We start from the raw sequence: 20,327 nt of genomic DNA, 5'->3' as shown, positions 1-20,327 counted from the left end.
TTAGCATGAGCCGTCCACTTTATGAGGGGCTCGCCAGTCGCGCCAACCCGCCCGTGACTGACATCAAGATCCCCGCTGGTCCAGAGTCCCGTAAGGTTTGTGTTGCCTGCAAAGTTGAAGACCATACCGTTCGACGCTGCATCCGAACAGACATCAAGGGTGTTATCCCTGTTTGTCCAATCTGCGAGTCTTAACACGACCACCTACCCGAAAACTATCCCCGGTAAGACGACAGCATCTTAGAGGTGGAGATTTGGTAACTCTTGGTTATCAATCGTGGTGGTAAAAGCGCATTCCTTACCAAGGATACGTACCTCTGGTGGCCAAACATTGGCATTTGACGATGGGAAGCACTGCCTAACGAGAGGCCGCTTTCTCTCTATCCCCACTCCTTAACTTTGCCCAAGATACTGTCTGCCCCGGCTGAGCACTCGAGACACGATTATTAAATGAGCCAGTTAACCTTGTGTCTGACACACGGCGAAAGGATCGCGATAGCATCATTAGGGACATGGATCTTATAAAACGGTTCATCCGAGGAAGGAGAAAGGAGGGATATACAATAAAAATAAAGACACTACGATTAGATTCTATTGGTCTCATCGGGATGTTATGAGAACCGGACATCATGAGATATGATGTACTATAAAAATTTGCAATGAGTTGATTGAAAAGTCAAGGTACTCTCAAGTCAGCTGATGCGATCTTGTTCTCTCATTTGCTTTTTTTCCCTGGGGCTTTCTTTTCTCTCCCTGTTTTTCTATACTTGTGACTGGCATTCTTGGTTAGTCCGTATGGATCAAGTTTACGAACAGTAGCAAAAGAGGGTCTTCTCTCCTTACTCCTACCAGATTGTTCAGCTGATCGCATGATCCGCAACACTTGGTAGCGCAAGTCACCAAGCCAGTAAGCCTGCCATCTCTGAAGAAGAGGATTATACACATCGACAGCATTGTACTGACAGAAAAGAAATCTGCCAAGATGTCACACAACAGCTAACTGTCGACACCCTATACGAGCGGAGTCTGTAGGTTGACAAAAGGTTCCTTCGAGGCCTAATCGGCCCATCTTGTGCCCAAGGAAACGAAAAGCTAGGAATGCAGAGAGTTCCTTTTCTCCGATAGACCGATAGGCTAGCAATTTCAAGATGATAACAGATTAGGAGGTGAAAGAGAGCTTGCCTTTGGGGTTCTGGTGCCAAAAGATGCTCCCATTTGCTCCCCGCAATTGCCTCGGCTATGGTGTGGTAGGACAAAAGATCAACCCCATTTCTGAGAGAATAGATCTTGCTTCGTGGATATGTCCTTACACCATAACTCGATGTTGATCTCTTAAAGACGAAGGGTGAAACACTCACATTTCATCCTTGATAGGTTGAACAAAGCGGCCCATGCCTAGGCAACTCCGGTTTCTGGCAAGACCAGAGTACAGCCAGTTAAGGCTGGACAACAAACTTGTCATTCCAAGAAAGACTTCTTTGGGCTCCTGCGGCAGCTACCACTGTCGCCGAAAATCAGCAGCAGTCAGCCGCTTGATTCCCGAACCGGAAAACCGGAATGTAGCACAAGATGTTGAGTATATGCTCCCCATTGATACCTGAGCTCACTTTCTGACAATGCAAGTACGTAAGGCCAATTCTCTAGGAGGGGAGAGGAAGGAATCTTAGAGGTCAACGCTTCCGTTCATTGCTCCCAGCAGTTAGGCTTCCTGGAAAAAAAGGACATCATTGCCATTAACCGCGCAAAAAATAGGGGAAAAGATACTCATCACTAACCTTTGCTCAGGAGCTGCCTAGCACCGGTGAACTCCTGTGAAACAAAAGCCTTAATATTGCCTTCAGGCAAGAGCCCCCGCAAAGCGCTCTCCAGTAGTTGGGTTCTAGAGAAACTCATCCACCCTTGCCGAAAGCCGAAGATTTCCAAAAAAAAAAATCTCACTAGATGCTGCAAAGTATGGTGTTTTGTCGCATCCTATCATTCATTGGGTTCCATGAGCGCTTTCCCGCACTTCAGGCAGAAATGGAAACAGCCTGAGGCAAGGAAAGCATAATACTTGTTCCCAATCTTCAATCCTTACAACCTGACACGTCAGTTCCAGCCATGGAGTTGAGCACATTCTCCTCGACTATCAGCTGATCGGCATTCAGAAGTTGGGTTGGCCAGCAAAACATCATCGGGTATGTGGGCTGCAACGTAGACAGTACCATATCCTCTTCCACGGTACGCCATCCAGACCGTGTTCCACACTGTAAGTAAGTCCCTTGATAGACATGGTACTTGTCAAACATCGTCAGCTGCGGGTCCTTTGTGTTCACAGGTTCTTAATCCTCCCCCGGGCCTTTTTCAAGTGCCGAAGTTGGCGCGGTGACTGGAAGAGGACAAACAAAAGCCGTAGGTAGGGGTTGAGCGAGCCTCGGCAGTGGGGGTCACATCAAGTTGATAATCGCCTTCACTCCTGCTCCTAATCTCAGCGATCCAACCGGTGGCAGTGTATGCCAACGAAGGGCATGCTTAGCAAAAAGTATGATATTATGATAAATCAGGATCGATGCTTATGCATGACTGAGTTATCATGTCTGGACTATTGTGCAACAGTCCGGTATAGGATACCAGTTAGGACAAGACTGAGCTAGCATTGACATGTTGGTTCACTCTGGACATGCTCAATCACTTGTGACAGTTGTGGGAAAAATTGACGAATATTTAGAAATTATTGGAACAAAGAATGAAAAAGAAGGAATGGAAGAAAGAAATGGAAGAAGAAACAGAAAAAGAAAGTACAATGAGCAAACGAGATATCAAATTCCACAGAAAAGGACATGACAAGAAGACACAAATAAGACAGCCAGGACAATACTAACCAATTGGTAGGGCTTCTCTCGCCAAGGGCATCGAACTTGATGCTATAAATTTCGGTACTTGGGCAAGCGTTGGGTGGTTGGTATCTGAGTCCATAACCCTCAGCAACATGCATCTAAGTTCCTATCATCAGCGTGAAGGAGTCTGGATGAAGGCATCGAAAGTAAAGTAGACACATACACAATTCTCTCCCTTGCAGAACCGTCGCATGCATACAATATTGTGTACATGATATTGCCACCTCCTAGCACGAACTGGCCAGGATCTAATGCTGTTGACGATTGAGTTCACCAGGGGGTGGGGAATCGTCACAGAGCACTCTCATACGCCGCAGAACCCCTTAGCGTCTGCAAGTCTTCGTTGTCATGACTGCCATTGAGTACAGGTTGTGAGTAAGGCACTGGTCATCTCCTACATTTCCGTGATGGCGGTCTCCGCATCGAGGTCGTTCTCGGGGTCTCTGTCAGCCATTGAGCAACCTGGTAAGCCAAACTTGGGGCTTGATCAGTTGATGAAAACTACTCATGCCTTCCCTTGGACTGGCATACTGCAGCTTTAAGGTGCACATGTGATAAAATGGAGAAATCCCAATGTTGAGTCTAAAACTTACTCTTTTGTAACGCGAGCCCGACAGCATGATGTCAGTCCCGAAGTTCAGGCATGATTACTGTGAATGCTTTGCACTCCCCACCCCCAACTTGTTGCAGCCGCATGCCTTGGCGTTCCATCTGCTCGACTTTCCCCGTGCTTGTACCGAAGTGAAGATGGGGCAAGATCTTGATTGATCCGCGCAGATAGTGAGAAAAGTACCTACAAAATGAGTTGCCTCATGATCCAGCCCTTGAGTCGTGGCACATGCTGAGGTGGGAAAGAGGAACCTAAGTAAAGATTTTTTACAACCTCGCAGCAAAACTACCATGGGTCCTTCCGTTCTGAACCCTGAGCGCCTTCCCTCTTCTTCTTCTTGCCTTGTTACCCCCACGTTCATGATCCGTCATCGGCATCCAACTTGAGGGCTCGGGGACAGGCATGTTGAGTGGGAGACCTCACCGCCCCCTTCACCTGGAAACGTACAATAGCCCACAGCCTTGAGTTGGAAGGTATTCTCATCTAGCCGCCGTAGCCAAGCAAAAAATCCCAAAACGGCAAAGAGGTACGGGATGGTGTGAGAGTCCCAGACTTTCGGGACTGTCCGTGCTGCCTTGGCAACGCCAGGGCTTGTTCCCTCTTCCAATGGGATGGCGTGGAGAAGGTTCCCAACAAACTGTTTCGATGCGGCATGCGGCCTTGCAGGTGTCATCATTCGAGCCTCTGTTTCCTGTCTTGGGGTACCTGGCTAACGTAGGTACAGGACAAGTCTGTGGATATGAGAACTGCTAGCCATGAACATCCTACGTGGACATCGAATAGGGAAGGAGAACCTGGAGAACAAAGAGCACAGAAGCAGAGATCTTTTTGGTGCAATGGCGCCGCCCACCCTGAGTAGGTTTCATGAGGGTGGCTATCAGCCACAGACAGGATAGCCCGAAGTACTTTTCTGCAGGATGCAACCTCTTACTTGTTTACAGTATAGTACCTTCTGCTACCTTTGAAGCACCCCCACGTCGCTTGGACTAGCAAATTCACCACGAGAAAATAAACAACATGAAAGAAACGACGAATGGAAGGATGGAGGGGGGAAAAAGCAAGGAAATCGGAAAGCTTTCGGTGACAGATTTTGAAGGCTCGGCGAGGACACGCCACTCGAGCATGATGGTGCATCCCCGTGCAGACTAACAACCCATGGCAAAGTGTACATCCATGGAAACATTTCAAGGCTTACCTGCCCCCAAGAAGATGAGTGACCAGGGCTGGGTTGCGATCCAACCTGCAAGTCCTCACCGCTGTGGCGCCAGCTCCTGAATGTAAGCCATTGAAAAGGAAGTGGCTGCAGGGCGAGATGCAGCAAGCTGTTACAGACAACATCATCTCGCGATGTTTTCCTGGATCAATCGAAGATCTAGTCCTGGGACAGTTGACTATGTGACAACAGATGGTACACTCCCTGGACATCACACTGAGAAAAGCTGGCAAAGCGTAAAATCATGTCAACATTGGCTGAGCCGCTCAGCGGCAGCCCAGATCCGGAAAACTATTCAAGAGCTAATTCTGAAAGGAGATTAAAACGTGATAAGCAAAAGACCCTTTTTTAATCCACCCAAACGCCGAGACAGGAGATTTTTGACTCATTTGGATTTTTTTTTCGAGCCCAATTCTTCCCGTATCTGTCATGATCCGTCATCAAAATAGAGGCGCCATAATGTATCCAGACCCATAAACCCTTTCCCAATTGAGGAATATTTTCATCCTCTATCCACTCCCAAATGCCACAGCGGAAAACCCAAAAGTCCCAAACGACAAAAGCAGAAAAAAAGTACAAGTCACAAATTGATCAGCTCAGAGGCTCTTCTCGAGCAGAACCAGCTCCCTGAAGCCCTCCTTCCATGCCCGCGCCTGCTCAGGGGTGGGCTTAGGCAGCGGGCTGCGTGCATAGCCGCCATAGCCCATCCATCCTTGCATGCCACTCTTGCAGCCGACGACGCCGCCCTGTATGGCGGTCCAGTCGCCACGCGCCACGACTTCCTGGAGCGCCTGGGCCTCGGCAATGCGGCCCTGGTGATAGAGTTCGATGATCCGTACGCAGGCACGCGGGGCAATGTTGGCCAGACCGGCCAGGATGCCGTGGCCACCCGCGATGAGAGCTTGCATAGTGAAGTCGGCAGAGCCGGCGAGCACGAGGAAGTCGGGCTTTTCTGGGTTGTAAGACTTGCCAGCAGCGGCTCGGGTAGCGGCAGCCACGCGGTTGAGTTTGCCGGTGTTGCCGCAGGTCAGCTTAACGCCGACAATGTTGGGATGCTCAGAAAGCTTGATGATGACGTCCGAGGACAGATCGAGGCCACCGGCACCGCCGGGGTAGTTGTAGATGATGATGGGGATCGGAGAGGCGTCAGCGACCGCGGTGAAGAAGTCGAAAACAGTGCCAGAGGCAGGGGCGAAGAGAGAAGCGTAGTAGGAAGGAGGAAGAACAAGCGCATAGTCACCGCCGGCCTCCCAGGCCTCGCGGCAGTGCTGGATGGTCTCGCGGGTGCTCTGGGCGCCGCAGCCGACAATCAGTGGCATGTGAGCGAAGCCGGCGTCATTGAGCGCCTTGCGGGTGGTTGCCGTAACCAGGCGGCGCTCGGCGTGCGTGAGATGCACGGCTTCACCGTTGGAGCCCTGGGTGCACAGGCCAGTGACACCAGCGCGGGCCAGCCGCACGGCGTGCCGGGCGATGGTATCGAGATCGAGATCCTCGGTCCCCTCCTCAAAGAAGCACAGAGTGGGCACATACACGCCCGGCACCAGCGGCCGGGTAATATGGAAGCCAGAAGGCTCGGAGGTGCTACTGCTGTAAGAGCTGCTCAGCGGCGAGTGAGGCTCCAGGGTGCTGATGTGCAGGGCAGGTGTGGCGACGTCCTGGAAGGGAGGGATCCTGTTGAAGCCAGCAGTGAAGCTGCCGGTGGGTGAGGGTGCATCACTGTGAGGAGCCATTGTGGGTGTGAATAGATGTCAAGGGAGGTCCGGATAGGTTTAGGAACGAGGTAATTGAGAGGGGGTGGGGGGGAGGCCCTCGATATGTGGTTGTCAGTAGTGATCCAGTGATGATGCTCCGGACAAGAGAATTCCTGTATGTGAGTAGATTGAGAGATTGGCGATGTAGACGAGCGAAGGGTGAGGGGGAAATGCAACCATCAAGCTGGGGGAAGCAGAGGATATTTGTATACATGGCGGACGCTGAGAAAAGCGGAGTGGCTGCTCATGAGGTCAAGAGAGCGCTCCTCTTGGAGGAACAGGGAACCAGGGCCAAGACAAGGATGCTCGATGACAGCCCGCTGGTGTGGTCCTGGGAACTGGACTGGACTAGGATGGTTCGATGCCCGGTACGGAGTAAAGTGTACATGAGGCACAGTGCAGTGTACGCTTGGCGCCAAGGTACATGTGGGCTCCTCTCTTCCTTGGGCGTTGCTGACGACACACATAAGCCAACTGGGGAAGCGTTCCACAAGACGGCCGCAGTTGCTTCGCTCCCGCTCAAGGAGAGAGCGCCACAGCATTATTTTCTCATTTCGTTGTCCAATGCCCAGAGGTACCTTTGTATACACGTGTACCAAAGGTACCAACTTCGTGTCAAAAACGAGGTTCAGCGCCGCAGCATGAGCGGCAGCCCAAAACACAGGAACCTCTGCGCGCTTTGCTTTAGGGCTTTAGTGTCGCACTTGTATGGCTTAGCGCCGAACGCCCCTGTCCTCTTGGCACGCCCCAGCGACCAGGGGCGGTACCTGTTGCACAGTGTCTCGACCGAGTCCTCCGCAAATCCGGGGTGTCCCACAATGTTGTGCCCTGGGCTGGTGGATGCCATGTGTGGGGGTTCGCTCGCGGGGGAACTCCGCCAGGGCGCGCGCTGTGTTCAGGAGAGCGAAAACATTGCTGTGGTGCTGCTTGACGCCAAAACCGCGCTTCGGCGGAGACATACACGGTTGTAACTTGGATGTCGTTTTCGTGAAGGAGAATACATAACAAGCCGGAGATGCCAGCATCAGCCTTTTCACAAAATGCACGCTGGATGATTTGCTTCGGTGATGCTGCCGGACTAGCAGCCCATTGGACAGTTGCGAGACAATAGTCGGACCTCTTCCCTCGCTGATGCTGTTTACCGGTGTTCCTGGTGGTGCTTGGCATGGTCAGGTGCCCTCATGCGCCAGTGAGCGTCGTTCAAACACGATGTGGCAGGCCGCTTTCAAGTCCACGTACACGTCTTGCAAAGGGAGACCTTTTCAACAGTTACATCGGGCTCTCGATCTGGTGGACATAGGTCAGGTAGACAATATAGATAGGCAGGTTCACTTGTCTACCACCCAGCAGTGTTTCACGAGAACGGCCAAGAGTCTTGGTGGCTTGGGCGCATGGGAGGGACGTAGACGGAGGGCTGAGCAGAAAAAGATTGTAGTTGATGTCATCTGCCGATTAGGTGGTTGCGGCGGCTCAAGTACTGCCTCACACATGCTTTCCTTGCTTTTCAGGTGCCAAATTTGTCCAAGTTGCTGTCGATCATCAGGGGTAGCTGTCAAAACTGTCCGCTTCTGGCATGCAGTTCACTGTCCACACGCGAGCCACTGTTCGGCTACTGGCAACCGAACACCTGAGACGCAGCATACGCAGGCATGTATCTACATGTATTGACAGCGATGTGGACAACAAGGTGACAATACTATCCCAATGGCTCTCCAGACAGCATCCCGTCCCCAGGAATGTTGCTGCTGGACAAGTGGCATCGTTGGGCTCGTCAGACCGCGGTTGCTCACTGCAGGCCTTCTGTAGCACACGCAAGTATTTCCTCATCCCGGGACCGGTCAGCAATTGTTGCTTCTGACGGGCACAATCCTCGCCGTCGCTGTGGTACTCGTGGATTCGAGGGATCACTCTTCCACCTGTTGCCCTGCCAGGCCAGGCTGAGCCGGCTGGCTGCCCGCTGTGGGGATCTGGGGATTCAACGGTAGCCATTGTTGCAAGGAGCAATGATGCTGGAGATAGACGAGGTGAGATGTGTCCATCTGTTTCGGCGGCATTGGCGGCTTGGGCGTATATTGGCGGGCCCGGCTGGGTGACACCCGATCTTGACTTGGACTCGTCTGCTGCGGTTCGCTGTTTTGGGATCAATTGGAAAGCAACAGCGGCAACGACATGCATGTGGAGGGGCAGTGAGGGGTTGGCCGAGGAGCACCTGACATGTCCTGGCTCGACCGTGAGCTGGATCGACCACTCAGCCACACCCATGTGGCTTTATATCGTTCATCTACTCTTTATTTCTCGGGCTTCTGTTTCTGCGGAAGCCGAGCGTTGCTCCAACTCGCTGTGAACGCCCTGCATTTGGCAACACTGCTGTCTCCTGGCCGTCGCGGTCTGGACCGCAGCAGTTATACCTCCCTAGGTATCCTACCGTAGCAGTTCAATGCTCTAGGTCAGCAGTCAACTTTGCACGCACAGGTAAGGAGTGCAGGGATGTGTGTGTGTAGCGTTTCTGGGGAGATGGATGGGAAATGCTTTGAGGTGATGGAGCAAATTGGTGGAATGCAACTTTGTGATGCAGAGTGCTTGGAAGCTTGGGCCACGGCTTTCTCCTCCATAACGACCCCCGCACTTGCCCCAACTGGGAGAGGTGGTCAGTGCACCACTCAGCCAGCGTTTGACGTCTCCAGGTTCCAGCAGTGTGGTTCTGGATCGACGGTGCCAAACTTTCGCTTCTCGTCCAACTGTTAAAAAGTTTTCATGCTGACTTCTTCAAAAAACAAGGTTGCCCAAGCACATTCGGCAAAGCAGCATACGACTGTTGCCAACTCCAATGTCTTCGAGCTCTTCTCATCACCCCATTCCCGACCTCCTCTAGCACCTGCGGTGGGGCCCAAACTGGTACTGTGTCAGGCACCACCCATCGCAGATCGGTGGAGTGGAAGGCCACAGGTTCATCATTGCGGGGAACTCGCAGCTCAGAGATCGCGTGACTTGCTTTCCGCTCTGCTCCAGACGCTTCCATGCCCCAACCCGATGCTCAATTGTATTCCAGGGGTGCCTGCAATGGCATTTCACGAGCAAAAACATGGTCCAGCTAAAATAAACGAAACGGATGAGTATGTTCTTGAAGCAATTTTTGGTTCATGGCTGTGCCGAAGATGCGGAAACGGGGGGCATTTGTTTTCGTGAGTTTGTGGGACGAATGCGGTACTAAAAGTGGGACTGGAGCTCACCTGATCAGTGGGTCCCAACCCGGCGTGGTTTGTTGACCCCCACGTCTTGCACCAGGACTTCCCAGCATGCTCCACCGTCAGGGGTCTGTCGGCTGCTTGCCGCTGTCTGTATCCCGTATCCAATCTTGCACTGTGCCAGACGACATTCGAAACCATGAACGACGCACGATTATGGAATCGTGTCGATGACTTCTAAGCATGGCAATTCCATCTTCAAGCAAGCCGAAAATTTGACAGCCATGTCATGAATCTCATGATCTCGGCAACCTCCGTGCAACTTCCGACGAATCAGGCCCCGAAATTGACATTTCACCTGTTGATGTCATGATCTTTGAATTTCGGATGACTTCCAAGGCGGCGCTGCTCTCAGCGCCATGAAGCTGGCGATGATAACAAAAATGGGCCCCCGGGCAGTTTAACGACTTGTGTTGCCTGCTTCTGTCAACAGGATTCAACACCTTACTTAGTGAATTTAACGGTACGGGATCATCCGCAAACACTTACTCCGAGCATAGCTGTATAAACGTCCACTGACGGTATGGCTTCTCCTAGTTGACATATTGGGTGGCCAATGGAACAAGCAAAACCTGCAGATTTCCGGCTGTTTGGATCGCCGTCTCCTGATCAGTCTTCTGGCTTTCTCAAAGTCCCTACCGAACCCGTCTCCCGCCTTTAGTGGCATGCAGCCACCCCGATCTCCAAGCTTCCTTGCGCGGCTCTCAGGCGCCGTTTGACGCGCGTCTGTTCGACGGAAGGGTGACGACAGTGCAGGTGCAGACCAATGGCAGCGGGGAGCAGCAGAACCTTTGAACGCCGCGGATGGCTTCCCCAATCTCCATTGGTCTTGGTCCGTACGGCGAACTCACCTCCGTCGGGTGTGTGTATGACCCCAAAAGGGGGTTCGCCAAGCAGCCGTAAGGCATGCAGAGTGGGATGTTCTGCTGTTTCACATCTTCTTGCCGCGAAAACCACGTGGTTCCCGCGCGGGAGCCAAGAGCTTGTCAAGAGAGCATGTCCCTTGATGGGAAGGCCCTCTACATATATATGTAGCAAGCGCGCCTTCTAGCTCGATGGCTTTTGATAACTTGGGATACCTGCAATGTGTGTTTACATTCCCGAATTTCGCCAAAGATTTGGTCCTTCGGTCATGGCAGGCTCACAGCTTCAACAGTTTCACCAGTGACACCTTACATCTACAAAGTCTGATGGGCAGTTGTCGCTTGAGAGGTTATAACCAATTACCAATAGCCCACTGTGTTCACATGAGTCCTGCTCGGGATGAATTCTTGAGCCTACGCAATACTTGCAATGTGAAAGACATGTCTGGCTCGCTGATACGCAGCTACTCTCCCCGAAGTTATCTCCAGTGGCCTGATCTCAGTCATGAGGCAGTTGAACACGACAGTGACATAGCTGGATGTTAATCATGCTCACACCCTACCTAGTTCTGTAAGGGTTTGCTAAGAGCTGGCGTTTGAGATGGTCACGACGTTTCACTGAACCAGAGGCTGTATGCACCACGTCCTAGGTTCTTCACACGCGCGCTTTGTGCTCAAGAGATGAACCCCTGCTCATCCAATCGGCCGGCACCCTGCTGCCCAGAGAAGATCTGGGAAATGCGGGCACAGTGTGCACTTGCATTTCTCACAGTGTTCAAAAGTACACGATACTTTTGTGCCAGTCTAACCCGCGCTGACCCCCAAATTCTCCAGGGCAAAAACAAATGCCACGAGACCATCGTTGCCGCTGCTTGCCCTTGAGCCGACGATAAGCTTTGCCTCTTGAGACTAGATTGAAGCTTTCTTGGAGACAAAGTGCATACACCGCCAATTTTTCCACCCAAAAGACGACACAGTCCAGGAGCAGAGAGCTCGACCGCCATTCGGTGAATTGCTGGCCGGGACTGATGCAAGCAGCACATGACAAGAATTGCATATCTGCAGGTCTGGCTGTCACGGGTTCTGCCAAACACAGCCAGCTCCCTTCGGGTCGTGCAAGAACTGCAGTGAGACTCTTGGCATTGTGCATGTCAGAGGGCAGGTAGGCGGGAACTAAGAACAAAACGGAAAGTTGTTTGTCATCAACGTGCTGCCACAAAGAGCGGGGGAGGGGCTTGACCCTGGGGTTTGCGGTCGATGATTGGCCTGTGGATGACCTCAGCTGTGAGAATTTCCACGAACCAGCGTCCGCCAAAGAAAAGGCACATTCCATTTGGTGTCCATGCGTCATTGAAGCCAATGGCGACGGATACTCGTGAGATTGTATGAGACGCACCAGGATGAAAACGAGACGGAGGGTTCTGGCGATGTTGTCCGTAGACATCCGTATCGTTTCTGTGCTCTCTGTGCCTGACACTAATTTAACCTGTCTTCCACATCCGGTCCGGTCGATCTCCACTCATGCTGCCCCAGCGGGGGGTTGATCAGGTTGGGGGCCCAGACGGGGGAGCATCCGACTCGGAAGGCCGGTGATGTGGTCAGGCGCCGCTAGTATTCCGAGGACCGTCCGGGGCCCTACAAGAACCAGCCGGGGTTGCTTCCGGGCTGACTGTAAGGACCCTCCGGGCAGGTGATGTCGAATGGGAGAGACTTTGGCTTGTAATATCTCCTGCTGACCTTCCGAGACAGGAACGAGAGACAGCCCTATGACGGGGGACTTCAATGAGATCAGACACTCAGCTCTCACAAGTTCAATTGAGGTCAAGGCCTAGACCAAACTTTTCAGCGCTAACCCCCACGTTTCGTGGGAGGGGCGACGTCATGGTACGTGCTACGCATCTCAGGGGCAGTGCCGGCGATCGGAGCAAACCTTGTTGCCACCTTCTTTGCATTCATGATTTTTTTTTCTAAAAATTTTTTTTAAAACTGTCACATCGCATCAGCCGTCGAGTTCTTTGAGTGTCGAGCTGCGTTACCCGGTTACGCTGACCCAGGATACGAGCGGCGTGAGAGTCAGATACTTATAGATGTTTGTATCGGAGCATCAGTTAGGCGCGCCTTGCAGATGATAGGTAAGTACCTTGTACTCACGTGCGAGCCTTCTCATGCATGACATACAGAAATCCCCTGAGGATCTTGCAAGAACTCGAGGCGTTTTCTGTGTAGGATGTAGACGACGAACTCCTTGGATTGAACAACGAGCTGTTGCCGGGCAGAGTTGTACCAAGTAAACATCACTCAATTTAAATATTCGTGGCCGAGAGGGCAAGCCAAATGGCTCCTGATGAGGCCAGCAGCAGTGTGCCACACACGGAAAACACCATTTTGAATGTCCCTGTGCGCCTTGTGACCAGCAAGAGTGACACCACCACGGAGACATTCAATGATATTCTCAGCATCGCATACACCTGGGTGCGTGTCTTGTCGTCGATGAGCCTGACTTCAAGGTACCCCATGTATGGCCAGTAGGCACCCACGGCCCCCTCAAATAGACAAAACACCCAGAATGCAGACTGCTCAGAGTGGGGGTTGGCCGATGCAATGAAACAGCGAGCCGATCCAGCCAACAAGCTGATCAGCAGCACGGAAGGGCGAACGAGCCGGCGATCAGTTACGAAGATGTTGAAGGCGAGAGAGGCGGCTAGCGCGGCCGTCATGAAACTTGAAAAGATGTGGCCGTAGGGAAGTTCGGTGGGGGTAGACTGGACAGACTGCAGCACGGGAGCCCAGAGGAAGACGAACAGATACATGGAGCCCTCAAAGAGAGTGCATCCAAGGCAGAGGACGAGGACAGCTGGCTGGAAGAGTGTCATCCATGCTTCCGAGCTGGGCTTTTCATCATGTGCGGCTGCTTTGCCATAGCTCTCTTCCTGCCAGCAATTAGCTTTTCTACCATTACCTCCTTTCCCTCACTCATAACACCCAGCGCAACCGAGCACTCCCGCCCCTGACCCCTGACTCTCCCCCAAGTAAACACAAGGAGACCGAGGCGTCACTCACCCAAAACACACAGCAATCACCCCCGCCGCTCCCACCAACAACCCTGCGGCCATCGAGAACACAGCCTTCCTCGTCCCCGTCACGCCCACAATCACCTCCCCACCAACGCCACACACCACGGCAACAACACTATTCACCCCACTCATCACCCCTATCACCTCCCTAACTGCTCGTCATCCTCGCCTCTCATCCTTTTCACTTCCCCAACAACCCAGCTCTAAAACCCACACATCATCAAACTTGTCCCAATCCCTCCCAACACCCGTCTCATCATCAACACCACCATTTTCCCCATCCTTCCTCACAATCCCAGGGGTAAAACGCCCCCGGAGAAGCAGTCATCCCACTTGTCAGTGCATACACTCCACAGAACACCAAACAAGTTTTCTTCCTGCCGCCGAGGTCGGCCCAGCACCCGATAAATGCGCCGGCCACGGCTGCTGAGATGAAGCCTGTTGCATAGAGAAGGGGGATGTGTGAGGAATCGAAAACGTGGGTGTGGGCAGTTGTGTAAAGAGGGTGGAGGGAGGGCCTTGAAGCCAGTCAGAGGCTGTGGCGAAGGGGTACGCTGTTAAGAAAGGGAGGGAGGGGAAGTGATGGGCTTGACATGACCAGGACCTCGAGGTCGTGGTATGTGGGGGAGGAGAGTTCGAGGGATCTGAGTTGGGCTTCAAGGAGCGGGCGGGGTTGGCTTTGTCGAGTGAGTAAGGAGGAGGACTGAGCATTGCGAAGGGGGGTTTGTTGGACGAGGGAGAGGAGAATGATGAAGTTGATGACATATGGGGAGAGGATGGCATCAGGAGGTCAATGCCCGGTGGTCGATGATGGTGGTGTTTGGTGCAACTATCAGGTTGTTTGTTAGAAAAACAAAAAAAATGAGATGAGCCGAGATGCTTAAGCGCCTCAGATATATGGGAAAGGTGTCCTGTCTCAATTACCCGCTATGGCAGCGGGAGATTGAAAAGGAGGACGGCACAGCAGTCCAGGCTGAAATTGATAACCCTGTGTCACTACTACCTAGGTTGTTACCTATCTTCTACCGAACCAACAATGGACCAAACATCCCATTAGCACTGTCACCCTAACACCGAGCCCGTCTCCCTAACATACACTATACACATGCATAACGCGTGATATATCTGCGGTAAGTACACTACACCCGCGATTCGCGGAGCCAAACACTATTAGGCCTACTGTAGCTAGACCTTTTGCTGTCTGGGTCAGCTAACCCAACAACTACGTCGCTCCATTAGCCGCGAAACTTCCTCGCTCCCACTCTTCCATTTGTCACCTACTCAGCAACCCTCACTCAGCCTATCCCTGTCTGTTTTGGTGTTGGACGTCAAAGTGATAGTGAAACACAAACTCCGGTCAAGATAATCGCTAACGCCGACACAAACGCCCGCCAAAGATACCTTCAATGAAGATCGTGTGCCTTGACCCTGATCGACCCATGCCATGCCGGATGATGCCGTGCCATGCAAATGTTGGTAGCCCGATCGCAAGCCGAAGACGCGAAAAGGACGATGTGAAAAAAAATGCCATGTGAAACAGGCAGTTAAAAAGATGAGGTCGAGAAGCCAATGAGGCAATGCAAAAGTAGAGGGGGAGAGAGAGAGAAAGTTGGGGGGGGGGGATTTTGGGGAATAGGGAGCAAATGCAAAGAGTTAGCGAAGCTATCGCTGCCGAGGGACGCGCTTCAGCTGGGCGAGCAGAGCATCGAGCTGCACCCAGTTGGCGTCGTTTTCGGCAAACTTGCGGTGCTGGCGAGAGACGATATGCTGTACTAATTAGCGATACGTTACTAGATGCCAATGAGGGAGGACATACTTCTTCAAAGTCAGCGAATTTGTCCTGACAGTTCTCACAGTAGCCCGGCTTCGGATCACGCTTCTTGGGCTGGCTGACAGGCATGCTGGCAGACCGGCGCAGCTTGTCCCGCTTCTGAGGCTCTTCACCATCAAGCAGCTCGGGCTTCGGCTGCGCGCGGCTGGTGCTGGCTGAGCGGCCAAACGTAGTAGCATCGTGGCCAACATCTTGTGCGACAGCCGGCGTTACAGCCTTTTGCAGCACGACACGGCGCTGAAGCCCATGGATCTCCTTGCTGGTGCCAGCCTTGGCGCCTAAGACACCGCCGGTGGACGACACCATCTGCGAGCGGATAGCCGACGTCACATTGGACGGCTGCAGACCCGAAGCAACGGGTTCGCCGGCCAGGAAAAGCCCCGGTTTCGCGCGGCTCATAAAGGCATTTGTGCGGAAGTCAAATGACGGCGGATTCTGCGCCTTCTCGCGATCAAACTGTTCCGTCGAGCGCGTGACGGCCGCCCCACGGTTATGGCCATCCTCCATCTCCTTGAGGGTACGCTTGCCCGTGACCGGCTTCGGAGGGTTCTCTTCCACTGGCTTGGGTGCCTGGGCGGTAGGGACAGCAGCAGCAGCAGCAGCAGCAGCAGCAGCAGCAGTAGTAGTAGTAGTGGTTGTTGTCGTTGCCGTGGCTACGGCCGTCGTCTCGACCTCTTCCTTGGCGGGCCGCTCCTTGGCCCTGTCCTTATCCCGCCGCTTCTTCTCCGGGATGTCATAGTGCTCGTCGATAATGAAGGGGCAACGGCCGTGTGAGGTTACGCGGAATTGGGGCCACTCGCCGTCCTTAGGGTCGGAGACTTTGGGGTATTCCCTGGCCATGATAGGCTTTGTCTTCTCATCAATGTCATAAACGTAGATGTAAGGACCTTTGAAGAGCTTGAGTTCCCGGTTGGAGACGGTCGGGTCGCGGTCTGAGGGGCCGTGGACTCGCTCGGCTTCCAGGGCCTGGGCGAGCTTGTCTTGCGGGTCCGTCGGCTTGGTGGACGCCCGGGTATTGTGGCGAGACAGACCCAGGGCGGCGCTGGTGATGGGATCCGGGTACAAGAGATATTCCAGGATCTTTTGCAGCTTCTCCAGGGACCATATCTTCTTGCCCATCTCACGAGCACGGTCCAGCACGTCTGTGCTGCGCGGCTTAGGCCGTTTGATAGGGTCCTCGTGGACCCGGATGGGCAGCTTCTTGGAGGCAGCATCATATGCCAACTTGCTAGCACGCCTGGCAGCCGCCAGGGAGAGAGGTTCGGTGGTCGTGTTGCGGTTCAGCAACGAGGGATTGATGGTCTCGGGTTGCTCATTGTTGGCTGGGGCAGCCTCCTCGGCCGTCTCGGTCACTTCGTGGGTTTTCTTCACGGGGGGGATAGGCCGCGTAGTAACGACATGCGTGATTTCGATAGAGAAGAACTTTTCCTCTCGCTGGAGACTGTTAGCGATATTTGCCCTACGTAAGAGAACACGAACACTTACAGCGCCAAGGGAAGACACCTGTTTGGCCAGACGCGCCCTCAGATCATCAGGGATGCTCTCAAAATAAAACACCATCTTGGGAAAGGCAGCACGGGTGTTGGCGTGCCATTGGCGGAGCATCTCGATATCCTGCTGCGTCGGCTGGTAATCGGCATGGGTACTGGCGTGGGAAGCCCTCTGAGAGCCATGAGTGCTCGCCGTGACGCGAGAGGCCGAGCGATGGATGTCTGCCCGGGATGCCGTGGTCGTGGCGGCCGTGGAGAGTGAGGTTGTCGTCGACGTGGCCGCAGCCATCGTCGTCTTGGAGCGAGACGGCGAAGCTACACCACGGTCAATCATCTGGCGTTTTGCCGGGGGCGGCTGAGGATAAGCCTCCTCGCGAAGCATGTCGGCATGGGAGCGGCACTTTTTCGCGCCCGGGAGGGCAGCCGCAGAAGGTCGCAGAGGCGAATTGGCGGCATTGGGGTTGCTGGACAGCGGGACGCGCCTCGTTGTGCTTGCAGACATGACCGAGGCCTGGTGGAGCGGGATTTAAGGTAGGGATGCTGTTGCCATATAAACATCCAGGACGTGGACTCGCAACAGTCGTCGATCGTCGGTTGTCGCCAGGAGCGCGCAGAGACGGGAGGACTGGACCCGCGACGTGGATTGCGAGTTGCGGGTTTGCGGTTTGCTGCAGCGAGGGAAGGACCAGTGCTGGTGGTGGTGGTGGTGGTGGTGGTGATGATGATGGTGGTGGTGCACTGGTGATGGTGATGTGATGTTTTGATATGCACGTGTGGAGGATAGCTTGACGAATGGAGAAGGGGAGGGGTTGGTGCTTTAGCGCAGTTGCTGTTGTGGAAGCGATGAGGCAGGTTGGTGACTGGCGTGCAGTTGGCTCTTGGTGGCCCCTAAACGCGTCGTGCAGATAAAAAAAAACTGCTGGAATGGTTGCCCTGGTTGCGACCTGCAGCGCGTCCTAGCAGCCGGGGTTGATGCCCCGAAAAGCAGCACACGAGCTCTCAGGGACGCTTCAACAGCACAAATAAGCAGCACACAAGCTTCGACAGAACGACCGGGACGGAAAGCTGGGAAACAGGCTGCCTCTGTAAGTGTCGGATCAGATGGGATGCACGGGGATACCAGGCTGAAGATGGGACCTCCGACTGGAATCTGCAAGCTGCTCGTGGTGGAGAGTGAGTGTGGCTGCTGCCCTATCTCAGCACCCAACATACGTACCTTGAACCGAGCAGTTGATAAGCGGATGTTGCTGCTGCTTCGAAGTTTTGCTGCTGCGCTGCAGGCAGGCGCGCCATTGGTCGTTGACCACTCCGAAAGAGGAAGCATCAAAACGTCCAGGGCCAGGCTCCCGCGAGCCAAGCCCGCCCTGGCCGAAGCACAACAAACCAGGACCCACTGACGCGGGTGCTGGTTGTCTCACACAGCAACGGAGCTGCCTGGGAAAAAGGCGCCACCAGCTGGCACCCATCAGGTAGGCATTCGTGCTGAAAACGAGAATCCTAGCTAAAGGCATCCAAATGGGAGACTCTGACACTCCGAAAGTTTGTTGCATTGCATCAAAGCTCAAAGCGCGGATCTGAGATCTAAACGATCATTTCGTGCATCTTCCTTCAAGACATGGATCTGTATTTAGATTGTAGCTGTAATCCTCCTTATCTTACATGCTGCGTATTTCGGGTGTTAGAGCTTGTCTGCATGTTACGACACCGGATGCAAAACGGTTATAACACGGGTGGGGCCAAAACCGCTCGTCCGGAGTTCATCCATGAACGCACACCCGTCTCTCAGTCTCACATCTCCTTGGTGCAATGAGACTGTTGCGAGCCGCTTTGCGGCAGTCATGCCGGCCATGGCAACCAAAAACACAGCCGTTCAGGATACAGCCGCGAGCCTATGTCACGAGTGTCTCGGCGGCCGAGCTGGACTTTGGTCAGCCTGTCTATGAGACTCACCCTCACCTGCTCAAGCCGGGCGAGAGTATGTCATCAATCGCCACTTACACTGCTAGGATGAGCCGACTTGGAAGCTGATATCTTGTAGTAACGCCCGGCATCACTGCCCAAGAATATGCCGACCGCCGTGCCAAGTTCGCCTTCAGCCTACCAGCCGGCGCCGTGGCCGTGTTGCCCTCCGCTGAGATCAAGTATCGCTCGGGCGCCGTCTTCTATCCCTTCCGCCAGGAATCCAATTTCCTGTACCTGACCGGCTTCTCTGAGCCCAACTCGCTGGCTGTCATCCGCAAGACCGGCCCGGGTATGGGCGACTACACATTTCACCTCTTCTGCCGCCCGAAGGATCCGTACGCCGAGCAGTGGTCGGGCCCCTGGTCTGGCCTGCAAGCCGCTGAGGACGTCTTCAACGCCGATGAGGCCTGTGATATCAACCAGCTGACTGCGCTGCTGCCGTCTCTCATCCGCGATGCTACGGTAATCGTCACCGATTTCTCAACCTCAGAGTCCAAGTCCCCCCTGATGGCTGCCTTTCGCACCTCCTTTCCCACTAAAAACACGCCCATCACCCCGCTCACCCCGCTCATCAACCCCCTCCGAGCAATCAAGTCACCCGCCGAGATAGCCGTCATGCGGCATGCTGGCATGGTGTCAGGCCGGGCCATTACCCAGGCCATGCGCCGGCCCTGGTCCACCGAAAAAGACCTCGAGTCCTACCTCTCCTATGCCTTCACCCAGCACAACCTGTCCGGGCCGGCCTACGTGCCCGTCGTGGCGGGTGGCCGTCGCGGCTGCATGATCCATTACGTGCACAACAACGCCTTGCTGGAGCAGGACGAGATGATCCTTGTCGACGCGGGCGGCGAGTACGGTTGGTACATTACCGACATCACGCGTACGTGGCCCGCCAGCGGCAAGTTCAGCGCGGCGCAGAGGGACCTGTACTCGGCCGTGCTGGTCGCGCAGCGCGAAGGTATCAAGATGTGCCGTGAGCAGCTGGGCATGTCTCTGGACGAGATCCACCGTGCGACCGAGGCCATACTGGAGACTGAACTGGAGAAACTGGGCTTCGACTTTGGCCTGGGCAAGGGTATGTTCGGCAAGGGGGGCGATCTGATGGGCACGCTGTTCCCTCACCATGTCGGTCATTACATTGGTCTGGATGTTCACGATGTACCGGGTTACCCACGGTCGTTGCCGCTGAGGGCCGGACACTGCGTCACCATCGAACCAGGGGTCTACGTCCCGAATGATGAGGCCTTCCCGAAGCATTTCCGTGGGTTGGCCGTTAGGATAGAGGATAGTGTGTGTGTCGGTGAGAACGAATGCATCGTCTTGACTGCCGAAGCGGTCAAAGAAGTGGAGGATATCGAGGCATTGAGGTAGGAAGTAAGGTTGAGGGAAGGGGGGGGGGAGGGAAGGGTGGAA

The 20,327-nt window shown here is 54.0% G+C and overlaps 4 protein-coding genes across 4 annotated transcripts; 1 reads left to right on the top strand and 3 right to left on the bottom strand.

The window, feature by feature from the left end:
• Positions 1–5,294: 5,294 nt before the first annotated feature.
• Positions 5,295–6,428, bottom strand: CTHT_0040680 (putative dihydrodipicolinate protein; the record flags this gene model as incomplete). Its single annotated transcript, XM_006694412.1, has 1 exon — positions 5,295–6,428. The coding sequence occupies one exon, from the start codon at positions 6,426–6,428 to the stop codon at positions 5,295–5,297; it is 1,134 nt and encodes a 377-aa protein (XP_006694475.1).
• Positions 6,429–12,860: 6,432 nt separating this feature from the next.
• CTHT_0040670 (uncharacterized protein) lies at positions 12,861–13,430 on the bottom strand (the record flags this gene model as incomplete). The annotated part of the gene is made up of 1 exon (XM_006694411.1): positions 12,861–13,430. The coding sequence occupies one exon, from the start codon at positions 13,428–13,430 to the stop codon at positions 12,861–12,863; it is 570 nt and encodes a 189-aa protein (XP_006694474.1).
• A 1,863-nt stretch (positions 13,431–15,293) lies between these two features.
• On the bottom strand, positions 15,294–18,276 carry CTHT_0040660 (hsk1-interacting molecule 1-like protein; the record flags this gene model as incomplete). Its single annotated transcript, XM_006694410.1, has 5 exons — positions 15,294–15,398; positions 15,448–16,896; positions 16,948–17,416; positions 17,518–17,690; positions 18,169–18,276. 5 exons carry the CDS (start codon positions 18,274–18,276, stop codon positions 15,294–15,296), a joined length of 2,304 nt encoding a protein of 767 aa, XP_006694473.1.
• A 482-nt stretch (positions 18,277–18,758) lies between these two features.
• Positions 18,759–20,285, top strand: CTHT_0040650 (aminopeptidase-like protein; the record flags this gene model as incomplete). The annotated part of the gene is made up of 2 exons (XM_006694409.1): positions 18,759–18,927; positions 18,991–20,285. The coding sequence occupies 2 exons, from the start codon at positions 18,759–18,761 to the stop codon at positions 20,283–20,285; spliced, it is 1,464 nt and encodes a 487-aa protein (XP_006694472.1).
• Between the last annotated feature and the right edge of the window lie 42 nt (positions 20,286–20,327).

This window comes from Thermochaetoides thermophila (assembly GCF_000221225.1).
Source record: "Thermochaetoides thermophila DSM 1495 unplaced genomic scaffold scf7180000011818, whole genome shotgun sequence".
Taxonomy (NCBI): Eukaryota; Fungi; Ascomycota; class Sordariomycetes; order Sordariales; family Chaetomiaceae; genus Thermochaetoides; species Thermochaetoides thermophila.
Note: the sequence above shows the minus strand (reverse complement) of the source record. Positions and strands in the feature narration are given on the sequence as shown.